The 18,638-nt window shown below is 36.3% G+C and overlaps 1 protein-coding gene across 3 annotated transcripts in view; it reads left to right on the forward strand.

Annotated features, from left to right (window-relative positions):
- Positions 1-18,638, forward strand: part of ZFPM2 (zinc finger protein, FOG family member 2) — a 489,523-nt gene that overhangs the window by 234,588 nt on the left and 236,297 nt on the right. For all 3 annotated transcript variants that reach the window (XM_025393837.1, XM_025393838.1, XM_025393839.1), the window contains one exon: positions 11,580-11,698. In XM_025393837.1, the coding sequence (XP_025249622.1) occupies positions 11,580-11,698 (119 nt within the window). The remainder of the gene's footprint in view (positions 1-11,579; positions 11,699-18,638) is intronic.

Raw genomic sequence — 18,638 nt, forward strand, 5'->3', positions numbered from 1 at the left:
AGCACACTGTGCCAGGTTTCTTGAGCGAAAGAGTGGTGACCTGCTCCCTCCCACTCAACTTCCAGCAGCTGAAAAGCCTCCAACGACCACAGCTACACCTTCTAATGACTTTTCCGAACATTTCCAAGAGCTAGTCACAGTTCAGGTGAATATTTTCAGACACCTGGGATGAGCTGTTTCTTTGTTCATATAAATAGACTACAGAGCAAAGGGCAAAATATGGCAATTTCTTTCTCCCAACCTTGAACACGGCCTCTGAATATAAAGCTTATTTTGTATGCAATGATATAAGTGAAGGTTTTCTAGTATTTCACGGTGGTTTTTTCAGGGTTTTTAATTTATTTTTATTTTTTACTTTTTCTTATTATTTTACTTTAAGTTCTAGGGTACATGTGCACAACGTGCAGGTTTGTTACATATGTATACATGTGCCATGTTGGTGTGCTGTACCCATTAACTCGTCATTTACATTAGGTATATCTCCTAATGCTATCCCTACCCCCTTCCCCCACCCCCTGGCAGGCCCCAGTGTGTGATGTTCCCCACCCTGTGTCCATGTGTTCTCATTGTTCAATTCCCACCTATGAGTGAGAACATGCAGTGTTTGGTTTTCTGTCCTTGCGATAGTTTGCTGAGAATGATGGTTTCCAGCTTCATCCATGTCCCTACAAAGGACATGAACTCATCCTTTTTTATGGCTGCATAGTATTCCATGGTGTATATGTGCCACATTTTCTTAATCCAGTCTATCATTGATGGACATTTGGGTCGGTTCCAAGTCTTTGCTGTTGTGAATAGTGCCATAATAAACATACGTGTGCATGTGTCTTTATGGCAGCATGATTTATAATCCTTTGGGTATATGCCCAGTAATGGGATGGCCGGGTTGAATGGTATTTCTAGTTCTAGATCCTTGAGGAATCGCCACACTGTTTTCCACAATGGTTGAACTAGTTTACAGTCCCACCACCAGTGTAAAAGTGTTCCTGTTTCTCCACATCCTCTCCAGCACCTGTTGTTTCCAGACTTTTTAATGATCGCCATTCTAACTGGTGTGAGATGGTATCTCATTGTGGTTTTGATATGCATTTCTCTGATGGCCAGTGATGATGAGCATTTTTTCATGTGTCTGTTGGCTGCATAAATGTCTTCTTTTGAGAAGTGTCTGTTAATATCCTTCACCCACTTTTTGATGGGGTTGTTTGATTTTTTTTTTTTTTGTAAATTTGTTTGAGTTTTTTGTAGATTCTGGATATTAGCCCTTTGTCAGATGGGTAGATTGTAAAAATATTCTCCCATTCTGTAGGTTGCCTGTTCACTCTGATGGTAGTTTCTTTTGCTGTGCAGAAGCTCTTTAGTTTAATTAGATCCCATTTATCAATTCTGGCTTTTGTTGCCATTGCTTTTGATGTTTTAGACATGAAGTCCTTGCCCACGCCTATGTCCTGAATGGTGTTGCCTAGATTTTCTTCTAGGGTTTTTATGGTTTTAGGTCTAACATTTAAGTCTCTAATCCATCTTGAATTGATTTTTGTATAAGGTGTAAGGAAAGGATCCAGTTTCAGCTTTCTACATATGGCTAGCCAGTTTTCCCAGCACCATTTATTGAATAAGGAATCCTTTCCCCATTTCTTGTTTTTGTCAGGTTTGTCAAAGATCAGATGGATGTAGATGTGTGGTATTATTTCCAAGGGCTCTATTCTGTTCAATTTGTCTATATCTCTGTTTTGGTACCAGTACCATGCTGTTTTGGTTACTGTAGACTTGTAGCATAATTTGAAGTCAGGTAGTGTGATGCCTCCAGCTTTGTTCTTTTGGCTTAGGATTGTCTTGGCAATGCAGGCTCTTTTTTGGTTCCATATGAACTTTAAAGTAGTTTTTTCCAATTCTGTGAAGAAAGTCATTGGTAGCTTGATGGGGATGGCATTCAGTGTAAAAATTACCTTGGGCAGTATGGCCATTTTCACAATATTGATTCTTCCTATCCTTGAGCATGGAATGTTATTCCATTGTTTGTGTCCTCTTTTATTTCCCTGAGCAGTGGTTTGTAGTTCTCCTTGAAGAGGTCCTTTCCATCCTTTGTAAGTTGGATTCCTAGATATTTTATTCTCTTTGAAGCAATCATGAATGGGAGTTCACTCATGATTTGGCTCTCTGTCTGTTATTGGTATATAGGAATGCTTGTGATTTTTGCACATCGATTTTGTATCCTGAGACTTTGCTGAAGTTGCTTATCAGCTTAAGGAGATTTTGGGCTGAGACGATGGGGTTTTCTAAATATACAATCGTGTCATCTGCAAACAGGGACAATTTGACTTCCTCTTTTGCTAATTGAATACCTTTTATTTCTTTCTCTTGCCTGATGGCCCTGGCGAGAACTTCCAACACTATGTTGAATAGGAGTGGTGAGAGAGGGCATCCCTGTCTTATGCTACTTTTCAAAGGGAATGCTTCCAGTTTTTGCCCATTCAGTATGATATTGGCTGTGGGTTTGTCATAAATAGCTCTTATTATTTTGAGATATGTCCCATCAATACCTAGTTTATTGAGAGTTTTTAGCCTGAAGGGCTGTTGAATTTTGTCAAAGGCCTTTTCTGCATCTATTGAAATAATCATGTGGTTTTTGTCTTTGGTTCTGTTTATATGTTGGATTACATTTATTGATTTGCTATGTTGAACCAGCCTTGCATCCCAGGGATGAAGCCAAAATGGATCTGACTCTGTCACCCAGGCTGGAGTGCAGTGACACACCTGTAGTCCTTGACCTCCCAGGGCTCAAGCAATCCTCCCTCTTTAGCCTCCTGAGTAGTTGGGACTACAGGCTCATGCCCCCAACCTGGCTAATTTTTCTATTTTTTTTTGTAAAGACAGGGTTTTGCCATGTTGCCGGGGCTAGTCTCGGACTCCTGAGCTCAAGCAATCCACCCTCCTTGGCCTCCCAAATTGCTGGGATTACAGACGTGAGCCATCGTACCCGGCCCATGGTGTTGTTTTTAAAAACGCTTAGAATTTTCTGTTTCATTACCAATAATATTACTACCTACCCACATATTTCATCTCCTCTATTTCTCTATAATGAAAATGACAATTGGAAAGTTTCAGTGGGCCTTAAGATAGAAAGAATAACCTGTCCCAGAATGAATCCTTAAGACCAACCAGAATAATAAGGTAAAAGGTTCCTGAGTTTGTAATATATGTCAATGTTTGGTAGCATACAAATGTAAATTTGCTTCTTATATGATGCTGTACACATTGATTTCTATGACTTTTTAGAAACTATAGCCAAAGAGAGCATTTTGCATTTTTGAGAAATACAGTAATTTTACTGTAGGTTTTAGACCATTCCAGTGTGTTGTGTTAGAGTTTTTAGGTACTGAATTTGTTGCATGAAAAGGGAATGTTTCTATTTTGCCACCACCATTATGTTATCTTTTCCAGTGCAATTACAAGCTAATTCAGTGCTCTTTGTGTTGGACTAATAGCTTCTGATTCGCTACTGTCACCCAGTACCTCCTCATGCTCTTTCAATACCATCTGCAGTGCCCCCAGCACTTACCTAGGGTGAGCATTTTTCTCTAAGGAGAGACTCATCTTTGGCAAATCATTAATGGAACATCAAAAAGATCCCATCTGTTAGAGTTACATATGGCTAAGATCAGAATTATCAAATATCTCATTTTTTCTTTATTCCCTTTTTCTTTTTTTCCTTTCTTATCCACACAATAAATGTAGTTGTCAGCAGGATAAGTTCATGCGCCGGATAAGGTCACAATTTCATTTAGTGACAACTTCCAACAGTAGGAACTTACAAGGTTCGATTTATTAAAGAGTCAGAAGGGATAAGATCACTGCATGGCCAGCCTGATTTATCAGGGTTTGACTGGAGTACTTGAATAGGGAACATCGTATTTCAAGTTTATGTACAAAACTGTAGTTTAGTATGTGTTGTGACTGTATGACTCAAACATGGAGAAGGAAAATTAGAAAAAGTATCTCTATAAGGCAATTTGTAGTCACCAACCAAGAACAATCATTTCCTGAGCCAAACCATGCTTAAAAATGGATCAATATAGCATAATATAAATGGTGCTATTTGTCTCAAAATGCAGATGAAACGTGGTTATTAACGCCTGAGGAAACACACAGTGGCAAGACTGCAGTTTGGCTGTGAAGATAATCAGCAGTGAAATGATCTAACCCTCTTATGTGTGTAGCAGGCAGCTGTCAAATGGTTAAACCATAAAATAGCAAGAGCTCTGCCATACTTCAGCCACCTTGGCTGACTTTGAAAATGTTTGGAGATTTTTAGAATCTTTGAGTGCTTTTTGAACTCAGCATGACTTCGGGGCTGTCCATGTTTGATACCATGATGTATAATGTCTTCCAACCATGAAGAAAATATAAATATGGGTTCTGACACTATAGCCTTCTGCTATAGTATGGTCTGATAAATATTATGAGCTAATTCATGTGATCTGCTTTAAAATTTGGTTATATATTTAAAACCAAGTTCAAACCAACCAGAATTGTACTTTCAGCTAATGCAATATGATCTTCTGTCGTCTCATTTACTTGCAACTATGTCCTGTGAAATCTGAGCCTTGAGTTAAGGGATGTTCTGTAAATACCTTATATGTTTATATCATGAACTTAATGCTGAATTCAGGTGAAGCATGATTGCTGATAACTATTCTAAAGGACTCACATCTGTCTATTCCCCTTTGGTGTGCTACTATGTTCATATCCTTTGCTTTCTAAAGAGGCATCAAAAAGACCATATTAAAAAAATACAATGTCTTGATAGCACTTTCAAAGTAAAAGTATTTGAGGGCATCTCTGGTGATTTTAAGTATTTCTCTCCACCAGTGAATTTCTTTTATTTAGGCCAAAAAGTGGGTTGATATTTTTAAAAAGCTGTGGGATGTTTGGTAGTGATTTCTGACTTAGGGCCTTTTTTTTTTAAGTGAAGCTATCATAAGTCTTTGAGTAATCACAGACTTTTAAAAGTATGCATTATCAAGAAGATAAGAGAAACAGCCCTGAGCACTAACAATATTATCTTTTACCAAAATTGATTAGTCCGTCCTATATGTCTCAAATATTTTCTGTGAACCTACCCAGCATGTTAAAAAATCAGGCTTCTTTTTGAAGAATAGCTGCAAAAATATGAACTGGGCAGAGAAGAACATTTTTTATTTTTTCATCCCGCTCCATATTCTACAGATGAGGTAATGTATGTGAACGTATTACATAGAAGGTTGAACAAGTGAAATGGATGCTTGTTGTAATACAAAGAGCAGATACATATTAAGACAACTCTCTTTTGTCTCAAAAAATCAACTTCAACTATACTGAAATTGAGATACATCGTATCATCAAAATTTTCATCCCATCAATTGTGTTCCATTTGTATTTTTCAAATATCATCTGTCACAAACTCTATTAATTACCAGGGAATAAAATAATTTTTAAAGAAATTTGTAGATTAAAATATTTATGTTTCTGTTGAGGTGAAATACATTATCAAGGAGAAACCTACTAGGGGATAATTTAATGCAAAACTGTGTGATATTGGACTATAAATGCAATGGGAGTATTAGGGAAGAAAATTTCGGTTTTCTCTAGAATTCAGAGAAGCTGCATGAAGGAGAATAGCTTTGGGCTTGACCTTGCAACATTAAAAGGGTCTGTTAAGGCAGGCAGGAATAGGGTGTGTCTGCCAGATAGCAGGAACCATTCTCAGAAAGTTATGGGGGAGCTAAACTGGAGATGAGGAGGAGTGGATGGGGAAGAAGGCTCTTTTGACTGGAGGGAAGAACACATTTGGGAGAGCAGTAGAACACAAGAGTTAGGCAAATATTGTGGAGCGGTATGGGTGGTATTAAAATTCAGGCAGATATGTTCAGTTTGGGATGGCCAAGAAGTAGCTAGTAAAGGAACTTGCATAAATGGGTAACATGATGAAAGTGGAGTTTTAATAAGTTTATCCTGGCAGAGATTTGGAACCTGAATTGGAGCTGTAGAATCAATTGAGGCTGGTGGGTTGTCCATCTGAGTTGATTAAAACCTTAAAAATGCTGATAAGAAGGGTGAATCCAACAGCCAATGGAAAAGAAAATAAGTCAGGATATGAGGAGTGATTTGGATAAAGGTGACAAAGAGGGAATGTGACCACAGGCAGACATCAATGAATGGTTGGATGTGATGATGGAAGTATATGGACATGCTCTTAGAATTCTTCAATTTCTTTTTTGGTGAAGTAGTAAATATTTATCAGATACTTTGCATATTGTTAATCCTCACAGCAGCCGTTTTAGAAAGCTATTGCAGTTCCTACTTTGTATGCAGAAACTGAAGTTCAAAGGGTTAGGTAACTTGCTAAGGATCCCATGGCTTATTACAGTTACTCTTCTCTCATTCAATTGTGAACCCATTCCAGCACGTATCCTGGTCTACCATTTTACAAAACTCCTTTCACTCCAAATACCTGTGATCGCCATCTCATCCAAAGGAATCTTTCCAGTTATTCCCTTCCCCTTCCCCTTTTCCTTCCAATCTTCCTTCCTTCCTTCCTTCCTTCCTTCCTTCCTTCCTTCCTTCCTTCCTTCCTTCCTTCCTTCCTTCCTTCCTTCCTTCCTTCCTTCCTTCCTTCTTTCCTTCCTCTTTCTTCCTTCGACAGAGTCTTGCTCTGTCACCCAGGCTGGAGTGCAGTGGCACAATCTTGGCTCACTGCAACCTCTGCCTCCCATATTCAAGCAGTTCTTTTGCCTCAGCCTCCCGAGTAGCTGGGATTGCAGACATGCACCACCACGCCCAGCTAATATTTGCAGTTTTAATACAGAGGAGGTTTCACCATGTTGACCAAGCTGGTCTCAAGCTGGTGATCCAATCACCTCGGCCTCCCAAAGTGCTAGTATTACAGGCATGAGCCACCATGCCTGGCCTCCAGTTCTTTTCTTTCTTGCATAAATTTTCAGATTCCTTGATTGATTCCCCCTCCTTCAAATTCTCAATCAACCCCTTGGTGTCTATGGTACTGTATCCAATTTCTTTTCTATGTCTCTTGCCAGTTCTCCTAAAGTTTCTATGCCTATTCCTTCATCACTATGCCTTTGAAGGTCTTTAGAATTCTGTCCTAGGTCTTCTTATTTATCATGATATACTCTTTAATCCTATGGCTTGTATTACCATATACAAGGTGTTTTTTAAATTTCTGAATAAATGCCAAGACCTTGCTTCTAGTTAAGACCTTGCGTCTGGGCCCCAGGCCTATACTTGCCTACCTAAAATCACCTACTGCCTTCTTTTTTTTTTTGAGACGGAGTCTTGCTCTGTCCCCCAGGCTGGAGTGCAGTGGTGCTATCTCAGCTCACTGCAAGCTCCGCCTCCTGGGTTCATGCCATTCTCCTGCCTCAGCCTCCCAAGTAGCTGGGACTTCAGGTTTCACCATGTTAGCCAGGATGGTCTCAATCTCCTGACCTTGTGATCCGCCCGTCTCGGCTTCCCGAAGTGTTGGGATTACAGGCGTGAGCCACCGCACCTGGTCACCTATTGCCTCCTTTATAGCTACTTCAATATCAACATTACCAAACTATAACTCATTATTTTACTCTTAATTCTTGTTTTTCTTTCTGTGTTCTTCTATCTTAACAGGAACATGGCCGTTGGCCCATGTACCTAAGTGAGATACTTGCGTAACATTCTAGGATTCTCTCTGCCCTAAGTCCTAAAATCTAAACAATCACTAAGTTCTATGACTTTTACTTCCCAAGTCATATGGATTTTATTTCATGGAATTCATCCAGGTTCAGGCTTGTTTTGTTTGTTGCTTTATTCTTTGGCCTAACACACTGTCTGATACTTAGTAGATACCCAATAAATGTTTATAGAATAAATGAATGAATAAACAAATGAATGAGGCATAAAGGAATAAATAAACAAATCAAATAAGAATTGGAGCTTTTCCATCTTATTTCAGAATATCTAATCTTTTCAAGTCAAACATCTATCCTTGGATAAAATGGTTTGAGGACCTAAGTCTCTGGCCCACCAGCCCAGTGCCCTTCTAATTCTCATAATATATTGTATCTAGGGAAGGAAAATTGCTATCATGGACTGTCAGTGTTGAAAAACACCTTAGCGAGTTGTGAGTGAGTGCAAACCACTCTTTTAACAATGACAAACCAAAGACTCAGAAAAGATATAACTTATTTGAGGCCGTTCAGCTGGTTATTGAACAGAATAGGTATAAAAATTAATCTTCTTACTTTTAGTGCAGTAATCTTTTCTTTACTTCATGAAACCTATTAATTTTTGGAAAAAATAAAATATCGTACTCTTAAGCAATATGTAAGTTAAATATAACTTCTCTTTATACAGTGTTTTATTTCTTTTGCTATCATTAAGCTATGTAACCTTGGTAGACTATACATGCTAATTATTTGCACTATGCTTGTAGTTTTTAGAAATGCTATTGTGAATAAATGAATATTTTTATTTAACTATTTCAGCATCAGAAAGGTTTTTTCTAAATCCTGAAATAACTTGTTGGCAAGCAAGAAAGGAGATGGGGGTATTCTTGCTTGTCTAGTAAAGTTGAAAAGATTGACTTGATAATTTGAGCAGTTACTGGACTTTCTGTTGTAGCCATCTTTTAAGAGCTTGTAAAAGTATTTTTGGTCTGCTTAAAATTTTAATGGATAATCAAAGACACTTCAGAAACTTTGGAGACATTTGGATATCACTTTATGATCTGCCCCAAGTTTGTAGTTCTTAATCCATTAAAAGACAGAGCTGCTTGTAAATCCACAGGTATAGATAAGGAGTCACTGTTTGACTGAGTCTGAACCCTTTTCAAATGAAATATGTCAGTGGCAGAAAGAGAGGATGAATTACTTTTTTAAAGGATTTTCAAAGATTCTCATGATTCCTCTGGTATCACTTAAATGTGACACGACTGGTTTTTTAGTGTGTAAAAAGAAGCAGATTATTTGGGTATATTTTTATGTAGAAAAGAAGATTTTTTAACTTGTATTTAGCTGAGAGATTGAAATGTATTTTATTTTAAATGGTAAATTGTAAATAAACTGTTTTAAATGTAAATACGTATGGTTGAAAATAATACTGAGAACCCCTAGCCGATAGAAATTAAACAGTTTATTTTCAAATAAGAAAATTATCCTAAATATTTCAATAAAGAATGTGAATATGCATATATTAAGTTGTGTTGTCCCACTGGTTCCTCTCTGACATCAGAGTAGATTGTTATCTTTGTGCTCTGTCTCTGAGGGTGTTTCTATAAAGGGTCTCTGATTCCAATACATTAATCAAAAAGATTGCACAAAGATGAAAAACATTTTCAGAGGAAAATCTCATACATGGATTTGTTATTCTGTATACAGAAAACAAATTATTGTCTTTCCATAGTTTCTGAACACTGAGTAAGCATCAGGATCTAGTACTTAGGCATTAATGTGTTATTTCCTATATGTATTCTATTTATATCTTTCAGACGTTCGGATTTATTGAATCTTTTTGGGCTCATTTTCCTCACTGCTGATCATCATTAGCTATTGATATACCAGAATTTAAAACGTTGGAGAATGTTTGTTTGTCTGAATGTAATATGTTCTTCCATTTTCAGTGTATTTTTCAAGTGGTAAAGAAAGAGAGTGTGAGAAGAAAGGCGAATGGAAGTGTTGTCCTTGAATTTAAATTTTTGACTGGGAACATGAAATTTTTATGAACATTGCATCTTTATTGCTCAGATATAGATAAATTTAAATTTTACCATGGACACAATTTAACCATTACCGAAATATTTTAGCTGATTGTAGGTTATATACTTTAGTTTTGGTTTTCAGGATAAGCAATAATGAAAACATGAAAAATAATGTCTGGTATTTAAACTATTAAAAGGAGGTGTCACTAAATAGAGAAGTAAAGAAGAGATAGAATTGAACTCAGGCTGACAGTGTTTCTTTTAAAAAAAACCTCAAGATTGAATCTGTGTATTTAAAGATAGCTACTAACTTGAAGAGAAGCTAAAGCCAGATTAAGGCAACAATTTCATATGTTACCTGTCATGACATATAGCATTTAGAAAATGTAATTACTAGGCCAGGTGCGGTGGCTCACGCCTGTAATTCCAGCACTTTGGGAAGCCGAGGAGGGTGGATCACCTGAGGTCAGGAGTTCGAGACCAACCTGACCAACATGATGAAACTCCATCTCTACTAAAAATGTGAAATTAGCCGGACCTGGTGGTGCTTGCCTGTAATCTCAGCTACCTGGCAGGCTGAGGCAGGAGCATCTCTTGAACATGAGAGGCAACCTGGGCAACAGGAGCGAAACTCTGTCTCACACACACAAAAAAATAATAAAAAGAAAAAGAAAATATAAGTACTGAATATATTCTATTCTATTTTTCTCAGCTTTCTATTCTATATGGATTTTCACTGACATTAAAATTGATGCAAAAGTAATGGTGGTTTTTGCCATAGTTTTGGACCAACCTAATATTTCTTCCTATTTCATTCCTTCCCGTTCTCATGTCTGCTGTTGATCAGGCTGAAAAGAAATAACATTAAAAAACAACGAATTTAGGTTACTGAGATAAAATCTTTAAAATATAAACATTTCAGTATGGTGATATGGCGTGGTAATACTCTTTGGGGAATAAATATCCTAGATTTGATTATTTCAAAGAGAGGATACAAGTCCTGATTGTGATTTTTTTTTTCTACCTATCCTAAACAACATTTAACCTAATTGTCCTTTTTTTTTTTTTTGACATATTGAGTCCTTCTTTTATTTGTTTGTATATTACTCCATTCGTTTATTTCTTAAGCAAGCATTTAATGAATTCCTACTTTATGCAAGTGTGTATACTGTCTTTACTTCCTATTTCCCTTTATAGATTCCAAAATATTACTCTGGAGTAAATGAAAGGAAGAAGACCTTCCAAAACTGCTTATTTCTAAAGTGTTTTTGTTCAAACTCTTTTGGTACAATAGAATTCTATTCAGTACACCAAATACAGAAAAACAAGTAAAAACTTCGTCTAAACATTTTTTATTTGAAAAACATGCCTTGCTATATATTGTACACATAGCCATGTTACCTATTGAAACTGGTAGTAATTTCAGAAAATTACCAAGTACTTAAAAAACTCTCCAGATATTGTTGTTCGAGAGTCTTGGATAAATACAAGAATTTTAACGCCAAATGATTGTCCTACTGTTTCTTGTCTATCTGTTTTGTCATTAGATCAGTGCTTTCTAAGGGAGTGTTATTGTTTCTGGTTCTAAAAGACTTAACTAAAAAGAATTGACTTCAGCAGATGATGTGTGTGAAAAGGTGAAAGGAAGAAATTGAACTACATTTGAATACAATTATAAGGACAACTTTTATTTTCCTCTTAGGATAGGATGAGCTGTTTTTCAGACAAGCGTAATTAATTCTCTTTATATGAATCCTGAGAATATCATGTGTGTAAAGCAAACACACAAAAAGAGGAGGTGGCTGCTGTTAAAGTACAAGTGGAAGTATTCTGAACACTTCTGTTTCATTGTCTGCAGGAGAGCTGGAGGTGTTTCAGAAAGATGGGGAACGAAAAATTCAGAGTCGACAGCAACTTCCGGTGGGAACAACCTGGGGGCCGTTTCCTGGGAAGATGGACTTGAATAATAATTCTTTGGTATGTGGATACTCTGAGATGGTTAATATTTTGTCATCAATGGTTAATATTTTGTCATAGCTCAGAAATTATCTCTGCTTGCTTTCCGATGAAATCACTAAAAATAACCATTTGTTTTTTCTTTTTCATGGACGGCAAAACTTGGATACTTTTCAAGTGGTTTGTGTCTGACAGTAATATATACAGAATTTATACAGAAACAGGTTACTCATATTAAATTGTGGCTAGTAAGGTAATATATAAGGTTATTGCTTTATCTGCTTAGCCAGACTAAGACTGTTCACATTTAATAATATATAAAATTGCCTTTATTTTTCAGATGACACAAATTGTCATCCATTACAGGTTTACATGAAGAACAAGAAATAAACAACTATGTTTTTCCTTGGTAATACTGTTTGTACCTTTAAAAGCAGGGATGAATGATCAACATTATAACTTTTGTTGTTCAGTGTTTTTGTAAAAGTTCTGAGAACAGAAAGTCTATCTCTTGGTGTGATTATGTGGATTATTGATTAATTAGATGTTTTAAAAGTAATGGAGACCGGGCACAGTGGCTCACGCCTATAATCCCAGCACTTTGGGAGGCTGAGATGGGTGGGTCACTTGAGATCAGGAGTTCGAGACCAGCTTGGCCAAACCTGGCAAAACCCCATCTTTACTAAAAATACACACAAAAAAATTAGCCAGACGTGGTAGCAGGTGCCTGTAGTCCCAGCTACTCAGGAGGCTGAGGCAGGAGAATCGCTTAAACCCAGAAGGCAGAGTCTGCAGTGATCTGAGATAATGCCATTGCATTCCAGCCTGGGTGACAGAGCGAGACTCCGTCTCAAAATAATTAATAAATAAATAAATGTCATGGAAAGGTAGGTAGTTTGGTTACATTTAAACTTTATTTCTTAATTGGATATATTAGTTTGCTATTCCTGCCTCAGCAACTCACCACAAACTTTGTGCCTTAAAACAACATAAACTTACTATCTTGCAGTTATGGAAGTCAGCAATTCAAATTGGGTGTCACTGGGCTAAAAGCAAGGTGTCTACAGGGCTGAGCTCCTTTTCGGATGCTTTATGGGAGGATCTGTTTTCTTCCTTTTCCAGTTTCTGAGAGCTGCCAGTGGCCCTTCCCTCATAGCCCCCCTTCCATCTTCAAAGCCACCAGCGTCTGACGGAGTCTTTCTCACGTCCACATCCCATCTCTGACTCTTCTGCTTCCCTCTTACACATTTAAGGACACTTAGGATTACACTGTCCACCTGGGTCATCTAAGCTAATTTCTCTTTATTAAGGTCAGCTGATTAACACTCTCCATTCTATTTGCTTCCTTAATTTCTCTTTGCCATGCAAAGGAATGTTCACAAGTTCTAGAGGTCAGGATGTAAACATCTTTGCAAGGAGCTATTCTGCCTACCACATGGCATAAAAGAAAAACAACAGCTGAAAACCTCTCTTATAATAAGTGATAATACAGGCGATGAAATTTGGGAAGAAAAATGTTTAATATTCCTTAGAGAATCCAGAAATTTTATAAGTATTTATTCCCTGAAAGTCCTTCTCTCTAAATGCCATTTATGTAGGAAGAGTCTTATGACTTTTAAAGGACTCTATCTATGCTAAGGGGATGTAAAAACTCCCAGAGTGGTTTTGACAGATGTACTGGGTTCAACAACATTACATTCCTTTTTTGATTTATTGCATGAAGGAAATCCCTTCTTCAAATAATTACATGAAAGAAATTGATACGTGTGGATCTCTGTTTATTCAGTGCCATGTGGATGTGACAGAGGTTGTTGGTTCAACTAAAAGTAATGATTAGAATAAATAGGAAATATTTGTGTTACCAAACTTTTAAAGAGTGCATGAGATCCCAGGGGTACATTTATTACTTTATAAATTCATGTATTTATCCATAAAAGGATGAAATAGGGGTTTTCACATGTATTTAAGGACCAAACAAGCTGACTTTATAGTCCAGACCAAATGTTTAATAATCTGGGCAATTTGTTCTAGGTGGACCCGTGCAGCTACTTCAAAAGAGATTTGTGATATAGCCACAAAATGCAGGCCTCAGTTGGTTAAGTTGTATTAACAGATTGTTCCATTGATTCCTTTCAGAGGGCAGTATTAACTATGTCCATGTCTCAAGCTAATGAATGTTAAGAAAGGCAAGGGAAGGATCGCCTAAACATCAAAGGTTGAATTAAATGCTATTCTGAACTTATTTTATCTGGGAGTTTCTATTTGTCTTCTAGCATTGCTTACTAAACATCGTAAGCTATATCATATTTATCTTATTTATCACAGTGTATCAGATACCAATGCAACCTTTAATCATTTGAATGATATTTCTTCAAAAGTGTACCTACACTGTATCAGCTATAGTTGATGTGCGAGATGAACATTTTTCAGTTTACTATATTAAAAGAATATATTTACTACATGCTAATTTTGATTAATCTTGCTATTATTCTCTGTATGTATACAGAATGGTAGTTTCATGACATTTTTACCATATGCTAATTCGTGATGGATGGAAAATAAACCTATCTGAGAAAGTTTGATTTTTCATTGAAATAATTTCTGATTTTTAGACAGTTGATGTCATTTTGCTGTTTTAATAGTTCTGTATCACTGTAAAGCTATTTTATGCCATATTTAATTTTTTAAAAGGAGTTTATATATATGAAATTTTCAGAATTTTTGATACTATTTAAAATGTATGAATACTCTTTAGATTATCAACAATTGGGTAATGGGTGATTATTTAGAAAACAATTTTAATACTTCAGTTTTCTTCTTTTGTCTTAGGGTTTAAATATCAAATTATTTTATTTAGTTAAAATACAGCATTTTTCCTGATTTTAAAATTTAGTTGCCTCACTAAAATATATTTTCAAATGTTTTTCTTTTGAAATAACATCCTCTTCCAAAATTTACTTCTGAATTTATATCATTAAATACTACTAGTATTATTATTCCTACTGCTGTTACTACTGTACATCAAACTGGTTAACATATATGACTGGAAAATGGAAATAGATTAGTTCATTTAATCCTCCAAAAAACCTGTGAATTTGGTTCTATCATAAATCACATTTTACAGATAAGAAAATAAAAATTCTCACTTCTGATTCCAGAGTCTCCTTTTTTAAAGACTCTGCCACACTGCCTTCTCAGTATAACATCTGTAACATGATTTGAGCATGATAAAATTGTTGATGATTTCTTAACATGAATCATAAATTTATAAAAATCTCTGGGAGGAAATATGCAAAAATTAGAAATATACCTGTTTTTTTCCCTGATGGGCAAAATATTTGTTATGTAATTAGACTACTTGAGCAGTTAAAAATTAATTGAAAGACTTCTGGAGTTTTGTTACCTCTTCATAATTTGGACAGTACTATAATAGGTATTTGATATCATAAATATTCCTTATAATAAAATATAGAGTCTACCCCTTCCCTACCCAACCTTGAATCAAATTTGGATTAGTGCACTCTCTTAAATTGCTTATTCGCCAACTGATGTAATGTTACTCTGCTCAGACTCATGGTGTTGGCTCGGGAGATTCGGCTCACTAATTAATCCAACACAGTAATTAATTGAGTCGCCATGCCAGATGTCAAATCCTTTTTATATCTTTCAAGTCCCCATCTTCAAGTACATTAGCAATATGCCACCTTCTGCAGGAAGGCTTTGCAGACCAGGCATTTAGATGTATATAGAACATTTTTAAAAACACAGAAACACCAAACAAATTGGTTTGACAAAAAGTTATTCTTAGAATTATGTAACACACTGAACATAGAAATAGAGTATCTTTTGTCCATACCTTATTATCTTGGTAGATACTTCATGTTTCAAAAGTTTTATAAGAGCAACAGCAGCATAGTAAATACTTTCATTGGGCCAGATACTGGTCAAAGTGCTTTACATGTTTTATAGCATATTTACTTCTTACACAAGTGCAAGAGAAGATAATATTTATCTCCTTGCTTACAGAGGCGTAAACTGCTACTTTGGGAAGTTAAATAACTAGCCTAAGGTCAACTTGGTCTGATTCCATAACCCATGCTCCAGTCTTAGAAATGTTTTCTGTGATATGATAATAATAATGCCTAGCTTACAGGAATTTTGGACTAAATGGGATAGCATATGTGAGTTATCCACAAATTTCAACTACTATTACTAGTCAGTAATCTGTGGAAGTAAACCCATTGAAATCTTTCAACTTTAAAGCAAAAAACACTCTTTAAATTAAACAAGTAACACTATAAACCTTGGTGTTTGGGGATTTTACATGCCTAAATTTGACTGCCAAGGTCTCTGTCTTAGGATTCTCGAGAGAAACAGAACAACAGGATGTGTAGGTATATAGACAGAGATTTATTACAAGGAATTAGCTTGTCCAGTTATGATGGTTGGGAAGTACAAAATCTGCAGTATTCAGTCAGGTGAGAGACCCAGGAGAGCCAGTGGTGCAGATAAAGTTCGTAGCGGTCTTTGGGATATTTCCTCGCCTATAGGGAAGCCAGTCTTTTTGGTCTCTTCAGGCTTTCAGTTGATTGGGTGAGACCCACTCACATTTTGGAGGGCAGTCTTTTTTATCCAGAGTTCACTGATTTAAATGTTAATTTCATTCAGAAACACCCTGTGAGTTGGCAATTAAAATGAACCATCACAGGCTCCAAAGGTCTGCACTACCTTTCAAGTTTCAGTGTTTTGAGGTATGACCTTATACTTATGAAAAAATTGTTACCAGTGAGGGAGCCCAGCATTCTTTCCAGCATCTCACCTCATATCTCAGAAATAACTTATATTAAATGCTATCATAGTAGCACAAACTTGGTGTTTTTGAAAGTTTTGCAATTTTATTCATTGAAAAAAAATCAAAGGACTACTGACAAGGAAGAAATTTTAAAAATTACCTTAAGTTCTGATCAATATCTGGTTTGGATGTGGTTTTAGAACGTCTGTATTTATATGTCGTACCTTTGAAGTTTTTCCTCATATTCTCCCAAGGACAAAGATCCTTGTAATAAACTAAATCTCAGCTGTGCTACCATGTGGTAGTGCTTAGTAAGTATCAAGCAACAGTGATTACTTGGAAGGTTGGGTGTCTGAAATTTAAATGGCGTTTGCCTTCTCTTGCTTTTAAATATATCAGCTGTTGATAGCTAACTATTCTGATTGGATTCAGTCAACTACTGGAATCATACAACATACATAGTTAATTAAATAGAAAGCCCCAGATTACTTACAACATAGTAGTAAACTCATCGCAACCTGTTAAATTCAACAAATGAAATTTGATAGAGAAATCTCATTTTATTCTGTTCAAGCAGAACAAAACCTTGTATTATTTTCCCACAGGGTATTTGTGATACTGAATTTTTTTAAAAAATAAAATATACATATAAAGGGCACTATAGATATTTTGTTGACCTAATAATGAAATAATGCATGTATTAAATTGCATCTTAAAAGTTTTAAGATAGTCATCTTTCTAGAAGTGTGATTACGGAAAAAACTAGAAGTCCCTGATCTACCTGCTCATAATCAGAATTATTAATTGCCTCCATTTCTTCCTTTGCAGTTTTATCTTTTCCAGTATTCATCTTTGATCTTAATCATTGCTAGTCTTCAAGCTTCATACTGTACCTATCCTGTAGCAAATATATCTCTACCCATGTCTCCAGCATTCACCTCCATAGGCAAAGGCTGCCCAGTGGGCACACCTGTGACTTTTCTACCTGAGCACTTTTTTCCAGCCTTAAGAGCAAACTCCCTGTAAACTGGGAAAACTGCAAGTGCTGGAGATTTCCTATTCCCAAAGATTATCCTCAACCAATGATGGACAGAAGGTTGGTGGACTAACACCTCCGCTTCCCTTCTTCTTGGTTAGGATACAAGATGTGTTCTATATTGTCTATTAGAATTTGGCAGTGGAATTGAGCGCTGATTGCCTTGACAGTGAACATTTTGTGAACCTCTTCCCTTTCTTGCTTACTTGGCCACAACCTTACTGGGATTTTCTGGGATCAACTTCCCAGTAAACTACTTGTACTGGAATCAGTCTCAGGGTAAGCCTCTGGGGAATCCATACTAAGACAGCCTCTAAGATGTAATAATGAAATAAATTTGAAAGCAATATCCAAATTATTATTGAGATTATAGAGGACATATAATTATTTAACCTTTATTATCCAATTTTGGACCTCTATTACTGGCACATAATTGGTATTCAATAAAAACTCTTTAAAATAAAAATCTAATCGAATTGAATTTACTTATCAGGAATATTCTCACTGACTCCACCCATATTCTCCATCTTTCCCATCTCAATGGCATAATTTATAATTTTGCTGAGGCATGACTTTTTGTTCAGCCTCAGATTTCATTGATGTTGACATTGTGAATGATATCTTCCTTCTTAATATTCATTTTAATCTGGGCTCAGGACTACCATACTTTCCTATTTCTCATATCTCTCTGGGTCTTGGCTCTTTTTAATTTAACTGTGAGTGTTTCCCAAAACACTTCTGGCCTTTCTTCTCTTCTCCCTCTGTTCCCAGTGCCTCGGGGAGCTTATCCACTTGCAAAGCTTCAGCTACTAATTTACAAATGACATTTAAATAAAAAAATCTCTAACCTTGGCTTTTTACCCTTTCTCTAATAGCACATTTCAACTGTTTTGCGAGCCTTTCCCATTTAATTCCTCCAACTACACAGTCACAAAGAGAGTTTATTCCTGTCTCCACAGACAGCCTCTCTTTTCCTGACTTCCAGCTCTCAGTCACCTTTAATCCTAGTCCTCTGCTTCTCCTTTCCTACCTCTGCTGGGAGTCCATTCTCTCAGTTATCTTGTGTCTTTTCTGCATTTCTACCTCTCCTTCTCACATCTCAAATGCTATTCACACACAGTTACACATACCCT

The sequence above is a fragment of the Theropithecus gelada genome, chromosome 8 (assembly GCF_003255815.1).
Source record: "Theropithecus gelada isolate Dixy chromosome 8, Tgel_1.0, whole genome shotgun sequence".
In the NCBI taxonomy this organism is placed as follows: domain Eukaryota; kingdom Metazoa; phylum Chordata; class Mammalia; order Primates; family Cercopithecidae; genus Theropithecus; species Theropithecus gelada.